At 36.9% G+C, this 15,533-nt stretch overlaps 1 protein-coding gene and 1 long non-coding RNA gene across 5 annotated transcripts; one reads left to right on the top strand and one right to left on the bottom strand.

The window, feature by feature from the left end:
• The first annotated feature begins 6,492 nt into the window (after positions 1-6,492).
• On the top strand, positions 6,493-12,091 carry LOC145032548 (uncharacterized). 2 transcript variants are annotated; one of them, XR_013677159.1, is made up of 6 exons: positions 6,493-6,810; positions 9,408-9,576; positions 9,651-9,722; positions 9,826-11,092; positions 11,678-11,848; positions 12,033-12,091. It is a non-coding gene; the product is annotated as an uncharacterized LOC145032548 (long non-coding RNA). The 2 variants fall into 2 exon arrangements; XR_013677158.1 differs by having other exon boundaries at positions 11,678-11,945.
• LOC145032546 (DNA glycosylase/AP lyase ROS1-like) lies at positions 7,277-14,483 on the bottom strand. Of its 3 annotated transcripts, XM_078981396.1 has the most exons (16): positions 14,349-14,483; positions 13,891-14,016; positions 12,944-13,789; positions 11,234-12,718; positions 10,993-11,083; positions 9,813-10,901; positions 9,649-9,733; positions 9,391-9,551; positions 9,201-9,320; positions 8,658-9,083; positions 8,533-8,569; positions 8,250-8,447; positions 8,083-8,148; positions 7,876-7,990; positions 7,745-7,783; positions 7,277-7,668 (listed from the first exon to the last, which is right to left on the bottom strand). In XM_078981396.1, the coding sequence occupies exons 3-16, from the start codon at positions 13,593-13,595 to the stop codon at positions 7,556-7,558; spliced, it is 4,677 nt and encodes a 1,558-aa protein (XP_078837522.1). In that variant the 5' UTR covers positions 13,596-13,789; positions 13,891-14,016; positions 14,349-14,483; the 3' UTR covers positions 7,277-7,555. The 3 variants fall into 3 exon arrangements, with proteins under 3 accessions (XP_078837522.1, XP_078837521.1, XP_078837520.1); XM_078981395.1 differs by lacking the exon at positions 13,891-14,016 and having other exon boundaries at positions 12,944-13,784; positions 14,349-14,479; XM_078981394.1 differs by lacking the exon at positions 13,891-14,016 and having other exon boundaries at positions 14,349-14,475.
• Positions 14,484-15,533: the final 1,050 nt, after the last annotated feature.

The raw sequence follows: 15,533 nt of genomic DNA, 5'->3' as shown, positions 1-15,533 counted from the left end.
ACTCGATGAGTTGGTGAGGGTTTTCCCCGATTTCTGGATACTGAAGAACTCGACGAGTTACTCTGCCAACTCGACAAGTTGGATCGAGTTTCCCGTCTTTTGGATGATGAGTGAATTCGATGAGTTGATGAAATAACTCAACGAGTTGGCTTAGGGTTTCTCCCAGTTTTCTAAACACTAAAGGAACCCGACGAGTTGTTAGATGCACACGACGAGTTAGGTCAACATGAACTGTTGACCTTGACTGTTGACTTTGACCATGGCTGACCAAGTTGACTTATGAGGTTATATTGGTAATTTGGGATTTTAATGGAATTAGTTATATGGTGGTTACAGGCTGTTGAGTTTGGAGTTGTGTGTTGGGATTCGATTTTATCTGTTCAACACTACTTGTGAGGTGATTTTTCCTCACCATACTAACAGGGCCGAATGCACCAATGCCGACCCTTTTTTGGATTGTATCTTGGTTATAAGATAATGCTATGGTTAGTGATCTTTAACTCAATAAGACCCTCCGTTCAATGTGTCTCGGTGGGACCCTCCGATCCCAACCTAGTAAACTCATAATAACAATATTCAACATAAATCACAAAGACATAATGCAAAATATCACCATACATAGATAAGCACATAAGACAACTCAATCATGCAAATATACCACTCATAGTAAGTATAGTGAGAAGACTCACCTCGTAAGCTAGCAAGTAAAAGTCTCATACTCTGAAATCTCGAACTAGCCTCCATCTAGCACATTAGATAAGTATCTCTAATCAATATCCCGTTATTACTAAAATACACCAAAGGTTTTCTCTCACACTCTCTCTAACTCTTGGAATGGGTAAAAGACCATTTTACCCTTCCATGGTCTCCATTATTTAAGTAAACAGAAATCAAACTTGAGTCAACAGTCCCAGTTTGACCTGACTCGCCAAGTGTACTCATGTGACTCGTCAAGTCCAGTCGTTACTCAAAGTTCTTCGTGAGGGTCCAGCCCGTCGAGTTAACCCCTAACTCGATGAGCAACAACATAGCCAACTCATCGGGACAAACCCCAACCGACTCGTCGAGTCAGCTCCTCGACTCGGAGAGTCCATTCGGACTATTTTCTCATTCAGACGATTTTAAGGCAGAAAACATTCCCAAACTCTAGATCTACACTCTCAGAGCTCATTTATCACGTAAAGTCATAGGCTTTACGTCCATGCATGACACTTAGGGCTAGAAATGCCAAAACACACCTTAAAAAGGGGTTTCACTCATTAGCATTATTAGGGATGAATCAAGCAGAAGCTTTTGGACTTTAGGGACCTCCCATGGTCCAAAACTGAAGTTTAAACCTCAATATGAACTTAAAACACTCTAGATCCTCATATTAGATAGAAAGAGCCCTACACTCCCAAAATCATGAGATCTACATTAACAAATGAGAAAGGTGCAAGCTTTATACATTTCCTAGAAGTTATAAGGTGAAATAACCACAAATCTAGCAGCTCCTTCTTGTGTCTTGGCTTGGAGTCCCTTTCTTCTCTTCAAAAGATGCACCAAATGCTCAAGGTTAGATGAAAACTATCTCTCTAAGCACACATGCAAATTAGGGTTTACTCTCAAGGAAGTATAGCCACAAATGAGGCTATAAGTGCCTTTAAATAGGGCCTAAACCTAGGGATTTAGAGTTTCTCATCACAGTGTCTATTCGGTGAGTCGGCTCTCGGACTCGTCGAGTAGGTCATTAATCCCACGTGGCACATCGCGACTCTACCCGACGAGCTGTAGCACCGACTCGTCAAGTAGCTTAATATCCCTCAAAATAATTAAATAAATAAACAATATACCTGGAAGTCCGGATGTTACACCCAGACACGTCGAGTAGAAACGAGATTGGCCGCGGGGTTTTAAGCAATCCGCTTGACGAGTTGAGAGCCCTCAACTCGGCGAGTAGGTCTGCCAGAGTGAAACCCTAATTTCAGGGTTTTTTCACCCTATTTAAGCCTCTTAATCCCCACTTTATGGCCTCATTTCCAGCCTCCAAGTCCCAACCTATAATCCATGAAACCCTAGAGCGTTGTGTGAGTTTGTGAGTTATTTTTGAGTGAACTTTGTGTGATTTGAAGCTTGTAGATGAAGAAGAAGCTATAAGATTTTAGGAGAAGATTGTAGATCCAGAAGCAACATTTTATCCTCTTCATTTTCTGGTAATCAAGCGTCTAGCTTGTCTAGTAGTTTCTTAGATATTCTTATTTCCACTCTATTGGGTTTTTGGGTCCAAGAAGCTTGACCCTTGGGATATGAACGTCCCAATCAAGGATCCATTCAGATCTGGAATCATTAAGGGTTGTTGAGGCATAAAGGTGCAAACTTTATGCCATTGGAGCCCCCATGCAAGCTTTAAGGTGTTATTTTGGCCTTTTTAAGCCTAAAAGGCCATGCATGGAAGGAAAGTTAGGAGATTTACGTGTTTAAATGATGTCTAAGGCCTAAATCTATGTTAGTATGCTTTAGTTTGGAGTATTGTGGCTTTTGGACCAAGATCTATGTCCTAGAGAACTAGGGTTTTAGCTAAACCCATTAAGAAGGACTATTAACGGATAAAGTTGGAAACTTTACCCTTAAAAGGGCATTTTTAGTATGTAGAAAAATTATGGAGCTTAGATATGAAGAGTAGGGGTTTAATCCTTTAAGAAGGCCCATACAGACTGAAGAACTCGTCGAGTCCATGGAGGAACTCGATGAGTTGAGTCGTGATGTCCCGATTCTGTACCAGATAGAACTCGACGAGTCAGGAGGGATGACTCGATGAGTTGGATCGTGATTTCAAAATTTTTGATTTATAGAACTCGGCGAGTTGATAGGTCAACTCGACGAGGTGGGTCAACCCGAAATGTTGACTTTTGACCAGAATGTTGACTTTGACTAGGGGTAAAATGGTCATTTTAGCCTTAGAAGGATTCTCAGTTTTTGACTAAGTGATTAATGTGATAATGATAGTCGGGGAGTCGTTGGAGTAACCATCAAAGATTCCTCACACAAGATTTCCGCAGCCAGCTTGAGAGGCGAGTTTCGTTCAGTAGAGACGGGTCGAAGGCATCAATGTCGGCCCATGTAGAGTTGCTAAGAGTGGGTTGGGCCCGTATATTTGAATTATTTATGTTTAGTAGCTAAGTTTGGGATGAGCCCGTATCTTAGACTTGTTTATGATTAGTATCTAAGTGTGGGCAGGGCCCGTATCTTAGTATTATCTGAGTATATTTATGAACTGGTAGATTATGTTTATACTTGTTGTCTGCATGATACTTGTATGTATGTTTTAGTTAGCGGAGTGTGGTCGGGGGCTTGTATCTCATAGATAATGGAGTGTGGGAGAGGCCCGTACCTCCTAGCCAGTTTAGTAAGGGCGAGGCCCGTATATCCTAGTTAGCTGAGTATGGGTGAGACCCGTATCTCTGAGATAGCTGAGTGTGGGTGAGGCCCGTATCTCATAGTTAGCCGAGTGTGGGCGGGTGCCCATATCTCCTCAAGTGTGGGCGAGGCCCGTATCTCCTCAAGTGTGGGCGAGGCCCGCCTCTCTTAGGTATATGTTATATGTTATGTGTATGGTATAGGGTAGTTAGGGGAGACTCACTAAGCTTCATGCTTACAGTTTTCAGTTTTGGTTTCAGGTACTTCCGGTAGCAAAGAGAAGAGCTCGGGATGATTGCAGTCCACGTTTAGATTATGATATTTTGATACATTATTTTGTTATGATGAATTGAGATACGTGATTTATGATCTTTATTATTATGTTTGACGAATTATGGTTTTCTTAAATGAGTTTTAAAATGAAAATTTTAGACCGTATTTTTTAGATGTTTCATCATCTTGTTATGATCTATGATTTTAGGAAAACTTTGATGTTGGAAATTTTTTGAAAACTGTTTTGTAAACACTTTATGGTTTTGGGTTATATTTAAAAAGTTTAAATTTATCATGATTTTTATAAGTGTTACAGTATGTATGGTGGAATATTTGGTCATACCACTGTGTCGTGGCCAACCAATGGCTACATCGTGGCAGCTATATGACATGGTAGTCGCGGTCAAAACCCTCCACAACATCGTGGCCAACCACCTACTACGTGATGGTGAACGTCCAAAATGATTTAATAGATTAAGCACTTAACCTTAATCTCCATAACTAAAAAGATGAGACCTGATGACTCTAATGGTCTTAATGGATAAAGTTTCCAACTTTCATTCTCATGTCTTAAATGCACCTAAAATATAAACCTAACTTCAAAGTGAACCAATACACATGCTTAACCTTCAATAAGGAGCACGCAAACACAAATTTCTATCAACACTCAAGTCCAAAAGTCACTTGGTTCACTTAAATGGTCTAGAAGTTTCTCAACTTGAAGGATGTATAGGAAAGAGACTCAAAAACCACATAAAAAGGTGCATAAACCTAGGTATAGAAAAAGCAAAGGTCAAGGTTTTAACTTTATACATCTAATGACTCAGAAATATGAAGTAGATGATGGATCTAAGTTAGCTCTTTGCTTCCTTGCACCAAAACAAAGTTCATTCTTCCTCAAGCTTCACAAAATCAAGAGAACAAGCTCAAAAACCAAGTATGGAGGCAAGGGTTTGGGAGGGTAACGTTCTCAGAAGGTGGGGTCTGTAAAATGAAGCAACCCTAGAAGTCAGAGTTTTCAAATAGGGCTCAAAACTTAGAGTTTAGGGTTTTGAACCCTAACCGCCACCATGTTGTGGCCAACCTTACACCACCCTGTGGCTACTTAAATGATGCGACCAATTAAATGACGTGGTCGCACAGTGGTGGTTCTCCATCACCATTTTGCGGTTAGTCAAAATCCAAAAATTCAAGACTTAAAATAATAAACTCAAAAGAATAATACCACTAAAGCGGATGTTACATAATTAGTAAAATGTAACTTAAAACTTATATTCCAACTAACGACGTATACACTTATTGATATATAAAAGAGGGGTGTGTGATATTAATGACGTATACACTTATTGATATATAAAAGAAAGCAGGGGTGATATTTTCCTTTATGTTTTCTAATCTTTCAATTAAAATAGATGGTCTCTTTAATTAGAATAAAATGTATAAAAGTTAAAATTTTAAAAAGATAAACTTAATATCATAAGTGAAAATATCACATCCATAACACCATGTTCTCAAGTTTTTTTTAAGCTAAAGAGAAGAAAAGTTGCATTTTTGTGTTTTTTTTAAAAGGAAAATAAAGATGCTGAAAACATGTTCTCGAGTTTCATTTAAAAATATTGTTTTCTACACATCTAGTCACTGATTTTTTTTTTCCACATTTGCTCATTAATCTTGTTACCTTATACACAATCAATATTTATGACCGGTTTGTGTGTGTTTAGCCGGTTTTCTGACGTTCTTTGCAGTTCCGATGAAACTCTTATCATCTTTTTCGACGAGTCTCCGTCCCACGTGATTTTCTGACAAGTTGTAACACAAACAAGCAGTCTGCTTTAAATTCATGCACTCGAATTTGAGCATATCATACAAAGCTTGAATATGACACCGAAACATAAAATATATGATGAACAAATATGAAAAACCTTTGAACAAACTTGCAAAAAGTTTGAACAAGAACAATATGACATATTTTGTTTTGATTTCTGAACCCAAATTTCATTTCCATTTCCAAACCCAAAACTCATTTGAAACATAATAAGATGACTGGTTTTCTAGTGAACAATTGAATAAAAAGCATACATGAACTTGAATCCAAATACACACACATATGAACTCGAATTCATAGATTTTTGATGAACGAACATGATTATGTTGAGATTTCAGATGAAGTTATGTGCTTAAGATTAACGAGGTTTAAATTGTGTTCTTGAGATTCATATGATGCTTTAGTTTGAAGATCAAACACCTTACAAAAACCCTAGATTCGAAATTGTAAAACCCTATAAATCAAAATCGACTAAACGTGGAACTTGAACTCGATCTAACCAAAATTTGACAACCCTAGAAAAATGAAAAGAAGAAAGAGAGAAAAAAGAATGTTCATATTTGTTTCACAAATAGAAGGCAAAAAAATGTATTAACTTGTTTCAAAAAATGGAGAAAATAAAATAACTGGACAAAAAGATTATAGTCAGAAAAAAGATTGTTTATTGGAGAAAATCATTGGAAACTGTTGGAGAAAATGATCGCGGTCTTGTTGAAGGTGCAAAGATGCTGAAAATCGATTACATCCAAACCAATCGGTCATAAGAATTGATTATGTACAAGATAACAATTTTAATAAATAAATATATAAAAAAAAATTTAGTGACTAAATATATACAAAAAGCATAAAAATATTTTACTTTAAGTATTTTCTTTTTTACTTCCCGAACCAAAAAAAAAAAAAAAAAAAAAATTAAAAAAAAATCCCAAAAGGAAAAAAAAAGAGCATAAATTCTCTTTCATTTCCTTCCTTTTTCCTTCTATTTCTTTTGGATTCTCCTTAATTTTAAATCAACACAGAGAGGACCTATAGAGAGGGAAGAGGGAAAACTCAAAGACCGGATGTATACTGTCGCTAAAGAGGAGGGAAAACACAGAGACGGCCGCAAAAGGTGCAAATACAAGCGCCAAGCGGGAAGATCGCGGTTTCTGATTTCTATTCAATGACAAGCCACAAGTATTCCTTTTTAAGAATCCGTCCTTGATTTTCGTTTATGTTTTTATGCTTTTTATCGTCGATGCATACACAAATATAGATCGCTGCAAGAACTCTGATATTTTAGGGTTACGGGTTTCATCCGTTTAATAATCAACCAGGTAAGAATCATCTGGAGTTATTTTACAAGTATACGAAGTGTATTTCAGTATCCTCAACATGCGACATCTCCTCTAATCTTTATGTGTCCGTGATTGATTAGTAAGTATGAAAGTTATTATGGTCATCTTAGCTTAGGTCTGATTTGCAATCTCTATGCAGATATTGGATTTACCATTGTTGCGTTCCTTGTTTAGAGTCGTATCGAACAAGTGTTTAAAGGTTAAATAATCGTTTATATCAATTTCTTTTTGTTTTCAATATGCTGTTGATTTAACGTTTTTAATCATAAAACTCTAGTGTTAACTGTAGACCACTTAGCAACTGTGGTGAAGTATTTTTTAATTGAGAACCTCATAGTATGAGGATCCAATGTTATTAGCAAAAGTAGCAACAGATAATAATATCTGTCTTGTGACAAAACTGTAAAACATGTTGGAAGCCAAATTAATTTGGATATCACTTGCAGAAAACAATGGCTCCCGATAAACTGTATTATTTGAAAGCTGTTAGACAATACATACATGTATCAGAAAGCAAAAAGAATCTACTCTTTCATCTGTAAATGGCTAACTTGGAAATGAAATAATGATGATAACAATCTGACATCAAATTCTCTCTGCTAAGTTACATACGTCATGACAGTTGAAATGTACAACAATTGGAATTGGTTAGTCTCTGAGATGTTTTCCCTAAGGCTACTCTTTAACCTGGAGCTTTATATTTGTTTTATGATTCATAGCTCAATTATTTGGCTTCATTCTTTATCTTGATCAACTTGCTTGCTGGAAAGTGTAACCTAGCCATCAGAGGTCTAGGAGCCCTAGTTTTCCGATCAAATCCCCTCACACAAACAAATCCTGCAACCATTCCAAAGTTAAATTACCAGACATTTGATCATTATTAGCTATGTTTGAGAATTGAAGTGATACATACCTTTCCAAAAGCAATATTGAATCCCCTGAGTAGATAGCCCTAGAATATAAAAGTTTTTTTCTCATTAACTTTTAGTTAAAAACACATGTCCACTTTAGAAGAGATGTAACATAAGGTTTATGAAGTTGTACCCCTAAAGATTGTTGATACAGAAGTCCCAAAGTACACTGTTCGTCTTGGTAAATTCCAAATCCATGCCCTTGGAACATCAATCGGGTTCAGGCTTGATGCATGATCTGCAAACATCTGCATAGTGCACATATATATGTATTTGAAGATAGTTTTAAAAAGAAGTAATTTAGAATTTACAGATTTGTATTATTGTACATAATATATACCTCATTAACTTGGAAATATGTTCCATTGAGTGGAAAGCTCCCTCTCATTGCTGTTCTACATGGTATCTGTTATGAAACTAGTTAATAACTACTTGATCTAACTTGTTTTTTTATTCATAGTTACAATATATATCCTGTATTAGTATTATATAGTTAGGACTACTCACTAGAATAGTTCCTCTAACCACTTGTGAATTAGCTTCCTTTATGCTATTGCATGAAAAACAAGTTGTCTTATCACACAACCTCCCTGATTCTTGGGCACAGCATTCTCTTTCTGGTGGCTGTATTGAGTTTGCAGTTTCACCTGGTGTCCATATTGCTAGGAGGTAGGGGCTCGGGTCATCAGGTTCCCTTTTTTCCAACTGAAAACAGTAAAAAATAGTGGAAGTTAAGTTGATAAGGTATTAGCTATGTGTCAATTAACTAGTCAACAACAAAATCACTAACCCCTTCCAAAAGTCGATGTGAATCTGGAAGTTCATACCTGTATGATATAGACTTACAAGCTGTCATTATTTTAACAAGGTAATTTTTCTTTTTGTTAATTTTAGGACTTATTTATAAAGACTTACACTTGATGCTCTGTTCTTAGGCGACTAACATCTTTCAGTTTAGGTGTAGGGATGTAAGCAGCATTAGGGTTCAATGCAACTAATGCTTTTGACATGTCATCTTGAAGTAGTTTCTTGTCTTGCATTATGCTTTGTAAATTGGTTGTGAATTCTTCCATGTTGAGTTTGATTGTTGGGATTTCATCCGAATCTTCATAGTATTGTTCCTCAATGTCACTTAATGATAGTTCTGTGGCTTCTGGCTCAGGTGTTGTTGGTTCTTCAATAATCGGTTCACATTTCTTCTCAAAACCCCCTTCACTTTTATTCTCAGCTTCAGGCAGTGGCATATGCGTAATAACCACATGTGGTACTGGATCTGTTGGAATAGAAGCATTTGAAGCCACTATCTTTTTTTCCTCTGGACCTGGTAGTGCAAGCCTTGCACTGCACCATTATAGATGAATTCTTCATTATTTAAACCATTATATATATATATATATATATATATATATATATATATATATATATATATATATATATGTGGATAATAGATTCATGTACCTTGCAAAAGCACTGGCAAAGTGTCTACATTCAGCTCTCATTGGACATGCATTACAGTTTGGTTTACTTTTTGTGCAAAAAACCTTTCCAAATGTAATCATCTGGTAGTGTAGCTCATATCTATCAAAGAAGCAGATATTAGTGATTATCTTTTTTATATTTTATGATGTCTGTATAGTTACAAACTTACAATGTCAATTGATCCAGCTTGCAGAGTCTAGGCCAAAGATATTTCTGAATGGAATCCAACACTGGATACATCTCAAGTAGATGCAGCTGTAGGGACTCTGGTAGTGGTTGCAGAGGAACCCACCCCAGTCTCACTGCTATCCTCCCAACATTTGTGTCCACCTGGCAAACATGATATCATGAATATGTAAGAGTAAGACTTCGCTAACGTGTCAAATTTTATAAAGTTTTGTTTTTTGAAGTTTGAACATTGACTTACAGGGAAGGCAAGATGATGAAGTGTCAATAGGCGAACACACTCCACACTTTTCAGCCCCAATCCTCGAAAACTCAGTAAGTACTCCCTTCAATACAAAAGATTATATAAATTGATTGCATTGATTCAATATTAAACAACTGGATCTTGTATTCTTGTGTGCTTACTTTGCTTTTTCAGGTGGTGCATCTCTCAACCATTCTAGGTCAATCTTTCCATGATCTCTCACCAGGCGATTGAGAAAATTCTGCATCCTTTCAGCTAACAGGTTGTTCATTCCACGTTCTTTAATAGCATCAGAAATTTCATTCACAGGTGCATGTCTGAATGCTTCATAATCAAGGGAATCACTTGCATCTGTACTTTGATCTTTCTTTTCACCATTGGACATTGCCTGCTTTCTCAAGTTGTCCCAGTTCATTGCTATATTTCTTTCATCATCAGCTATACGCTTTTTCTCCTTGGACGTATTTGCCCCTGTCCCATTTGTTGATTCTTGAGAGACATTCTGCTCCTTAGAGTTTGCTTTAACTTTGATTGGTATTCCTTCAAGACTGGCAGATTCTTGTTTTTGGGCACTATTTTCACCATGTGCAGTTTTTAGATCTTCTGCTTCTGAATTTGACCCTGAGCTTGACGTATTTGCCCCTGCCTCGTTTGGTGGTTCTTGAGAAACATTCTGCTCCTTTGAGTTTTCTTCAACTTTGATTGGCATTCCTTCAAGAATGGCAGATTCTTGTGTTTTGGCATCATTTTCATCATGTGAAGTTGTTAGATTATCCGTTTCTTGTTTTTGGGTACCATTTTCATCATGTGCAGTTGTGAGATCTTCTGCTTCTGAGTTTGACCCTGAAGTTGACGTATTTGCCCCTTCCCTACTTGATGGCTCTTGAGAAACATTCTGCTCTTTTGAATTTTCTTCAACTTTCATCGGTATTTCTTTTAGAATGGCAGATTCTTGTTTTTGGGCACCATTTTCAGTTGTCAGATCTTCTGCTTCTTGTTTTTGGGCACCATTTTCACCATGTGCAGCTGTTAGATCTTCTGCTTCTGAGTTTGACCCTGAGCTTGACCTAATTTCATCAACAATTTGAACTGTGGATGACTTGAAGGAATCTTCGGTTGCTGGTTCCTTTATATCTTCTTGACATTTTATGCTGTCTTTTTCCTCTGCTACTTCTATGGGTTTTTCACATCCCCCATCTTGGAAGCTAGTTTTAAGGGGGAATTTTGCTGCAAGAGCCATGAAGGCAGAACTGCATACATCATAAGAAAGACAAAGCCCATAAGTTGCTATTATTAGCAGGTTTTATTTCTAAAAGTAAATCAGACAAAGACAACACAAACCTTGAAAGATGATCCGAAACATTCTGTGTGAGAAATACACCAATCACCGAATCAACAACAGATCCTTTCCATCTTGAAAATCGTCTATCTCCTGAAAAAGGTAAAATTTAAATAAAGTCTTTTATGGATACTACTTATTTTAATTTGTCAATAAATGAGATATATATATATATATATATATATATATATATATATATATATATATATATATATATATATATATATATATATATTTATGTACCTTGAACAAGATGCATACGCGCAATGAATGAGTCAGCACGTCCACGAAACACTCTTCTTTCATTTTCCCACCATTTTTCTTTATCTTTTTCTAGATTCTCACCACCACCATCACCACCACCACCACCCTCACTCCCTTCCTTCCCCATTAGTAACCTCCAAAGCCTGTCTGTTTCTGGATCCAGGTCAACTTTAGGACGTTGACTTTTTTTCTTTATAGGCTCAAATGGAACAATGGCATTACTACCTCTGTATAAGACAAGTTCATTTTCTCTTTTCTTTTTTTCATCATAGATATGCATATGCTGCAGCTTATATGTAACATATTCAACCGAAACTTCATCTCTCTCCACCCTCCATCCACTTAATGCACGCTGCTTCTTTTCTAATAAAGTAGCAGGGTAAGTTATAACACCATATCTAATGCCCTCTTTCGGTGGAATAGGTGGCGGCTGATTCCATCCTATCACATGGCCCTGCGTATGGAACTGTAATGATTCTGGTGGATACTGAGAGTTGATGACATTTGTGGTTGTGGGGTTGACTTTTTGACCATAAGGATGAAGCAACTGCATCATTGAGCCGTTTCCGTAGATGCCATTCATTTGTGTTGAAGGTTCTTGAAACTCACTTTGGATCTTTATTTTCTTGTTGTTTTCCAAGAAAATGTTGCGATCATGAGCACGATGTGCAACACCTAGCAGTAGTTTCTGGTACAAAAACAGAGAATCCATGGCAGAATTCTGTCTCTTGTTGCCTCTTCTTTCATCTAAACTTATACTTTGTTGCATTTTTTGAAGGTTTGCAGGGACAATGTGATACCCGTTTTCCCGTGGACTCATGTTCATGTTTCTTGCAAGCACGTTTATTGCATGGTGTGTTGTTTTTGGTATTGGAACATTTAACACAGGCAGTGACGTGTATTTATTGCCATTTATGTTTCTTTCTTGTTCTATATCTTGTGGATTGACGTTAAGGTTTATACCAAAGTCAAAATTGAGCTGTTTTCTGCATGATTTGACTGGGGTATCCTCTACTACGGTGTTTTGCTGTTGACCTTTGGTCTTGTCAATGTTCTTCTTTCGTACATATTTCCTTTTCCCGACACTTACCCCTGGGGTTTTTTGTTGTGTTTCTGAATTAGCGACACCCTTTCTCCTCACGTACTTTCTTTTTACTCGTGTCTCACCAGGGGTAGTGCTGTCTTTTTGATCTTTGTTGGGCTTTTTTGGTTTAATCACCCGTGGGCGGTGCTTTTTTCTTCTTGTGGGCGTCTTTTGCTGGGGTGTTTTGCTCAAGTCAACACCCTGTTCTTTATCCTCGGGAACAACGTGTTCTTTATGTGTTGTTGAAACTGCAGAAGGTGGGGAGTCCCCATTGGTTGGAGAACTGACATTTTCTGGTACATGTTGGCTGTCGTTATGCTTAGCTGGCGTGATAGGAGCAAGTGGTACGGAATCAGTTATGGTAGAGGAAGTTGCTCCACCTGTGAGAAACAAAACAAAAACAAAAAAAAATAAAAAATTTTCAATTTCATTATCTAATGAATGTGTAAGTTTTACTATGAGCAAAGGAAGCTAATTTGTACATCCAGATATGCAAACAAACATTGTTGTTAAAAATGGAAAACCAATAATTAAAACCTAAACTGCACTATACTCGAACGACATTGTACCTTGATTTATCTAAACTTCATAACGAAATTACTCACCTTTTGAGGTGTGTTCATCAGCAATGAAAGCCAACTTGGGAGTTTTTCGAGTTCCACGTGAAGAAGTTGAAGAAGTAGATCTCTTACTAGTGTTGCTTTCAACTTGAAGAACACGTGGCCTGTTTGAAAGATGGATTCCATAGTTTTGCGCTTCATATGTACTCTTGGAACAAACAATAGACGCTAAATGATTGCATTTCCAATTTGCGGGGTCACTAGATAAAAAGTATGAGACTGAAGTTGCGTCTTGGTTCTGAACTGGGCTTGTGGACAAGGTTCTCTTCTTTGTATTATCAACTGTCTCTTCTTTCAACAAACCCGTGTACATCCCGATCAAATCCTGCCAATTATCGGTACCCGATTCCTTTTCTTGCATGTCAACCGACCTAAGCTTGTCTGGAGTCACTGGTGTCCAGGAATTATTCCTGTGAGGAAATGAGGTTCCATGAGTTGCTGGTTTCCAATCGTTTGCTCTTTGGACAATTCCATTCGCCCCCTCTGTGGTATCCGCATTTCCTCCAGCTGTTGCAGTCAAGGAATCCTCATTACACACAGTTTCACTTTCACGTGGAATAGGCATTCCACGAGCCACAGCATTCCAGGTATCACCATTTCCATGCTTTGTGAATGGAAAACCCCTCTCAAAGTTCATACTTTAACTCACAACAACCACCAACCACCAACCACCAAGATCTCTCTTACTTTTTGCACTCAAATGCTCCTGAATTTCTATCTTTTCTTCAAACTTTATTTCTCTGAATCAAATTATCGGTATAGAATGCAATGAGCTCTACGTGGATCCCAATTCCTTGTCTTGAATTCCGATTCCCATTCTCCGAACCTAACCTACCAAAAAACCCCAATTACACTTTTTCATTGAAGTCATCATATACCTAATGGTATAATTCAACAGTGAGAAATACAGAGAGAGAGAGAGAGAGATATACATGTTACACACAGGGGCTAATTTTTGGGGCTAAATAAAAAAGCATTCGTGCAAAGTACACTGAACTACCAAATACTATGGCAATTATTGCCCAGAAATTTTATCGAAAAATCCAAATTTGCTTTGCCTGTGAACAAATGATTTTACACATGAAAAATTACCAAATAATCGAGATCAAAGAGAAGAAAAAAGAAAAATCAAATATTTCAAACACCAGAACTGGCATGGCCGAATAAATTTCGAGGATTTAGTTCCACAATTGTTAAGTGGGGTTTTAATGAATTAAAAGGAGCACACAGAAATTAATTTGAAACCATGGAAAATCCCAACGGAATCGCATGGTTAATTCGTTTGGAAATGCGAATCACGCCAACTTAAATGATTTATAAAGTGGGAAAAGAATGCAAGACATGTGAGAGAGAATCAGCAAAATTGTATCTCAGGTAAGGCTGAGCTCACCGATCTCTGGCTCTGGCATCATCGCCGGAGCAATTCGCCGTAGGAGTCCATTATGATGAGCCAAGTCAGTGTGTGTGTGTGTTTGTATGTGAGAGAGGGAAAGATAGAGAAAGAGAGGGAGAGGCCACCAAGATAGTACTTGGTATTTATAAGAGAGCACATCCTAGTGATCCCACAACGTCAAATCTCATTCAAGCCTTTAAAATCCACAAGTAACTCCATCATTTACTTCTTTTTTACCTGTACTATAAATATAATTAAAATAGGGTTATTCACAAAATTAACCACATTTATTTAGAGAATATAGGCATTTGACTAATACCATTGGAGTTTACAATGGCCATCTTGTTTGTATATAAACGTAATCCGACATGTGATACCCACTACATCTTGGAACTACGTTTTGATTTCTCTGAAAAATTCCGTTGTGTTGAAATATGAATTAGTATTTGCCATGCGATTAACAAATACGAAAACTGAAGAACAAGTTTGTAATTGTTTTGATATGGTTGGATAAATTAGGTATGGCTACCGCTTGTAGTGTGATTAGGTTTTTATCTTGTTTAGTAGGAATCTTCGACAATTTGTTGTTAGATTAGAGAACCTAGAAATACCTACGATTTTATTTGGAACAAAAACCCTAATCTGAAATATGAAGAGCCATTTTGGAAAGGGTTAACTTTTTAATTTAGTATGTGTACTTGGGTTTTACTAGGTGTGGTTTGCTATGTAGTTAAGTATTGATTATATATAAGTATGCGTGGTTTTCAAACAACAAAGTTTTTTGAATTAGTTTGAAATCTGAAGCAATATTCCAAATAAGTTTGAAGGCACATTTCATCACTTTGCATTAATGTTGCTTAGAAAAATTCTAAGTAAGTTACACAGATGAGGAGATAATAACTCACCGTTGAACTTTTAGAATTAGAGTTATTTCCATTAACTGATCGATTAATATCTAATATATTATATCCACATTTTAATGATATCATATTATATCATACTAACTAATTTTTTATTTATAGAGAGAATCATCGTTTGTGAAGTAAAAAAACGAAATTTACACCCAATAAAGTCAAAGCTTAATGTAAGGAGGCTTGAGGAGGTGTTACTCAAACTGAAAGCATATAAAACTCATAAAGATGAGATTAGGTCAAACTTTGATATGCGATAGTTTTTTTTTTT

Source organism: Lactuca saligna, chromosome 2 (genome assembly GCF_052625555.1).
Source record: "Lactuca saligna cultivar CGN05327 chromosome 2, ASM5262555v1, whole genome shotgun sequence".
NCBI classification, from domain to species: domain Eukaryota; kingdom Viridiplantae; phylum Streptophyta; class Magnoliopsida; order Asterales; family Asteraceae; genus Lactuca; species Lactuca saligna.
The sequence above is the reverse complement of the archived record's forward strand: the minus strand, read 5'-3'. Positions and strand labels throughout refer to the sequence as shown.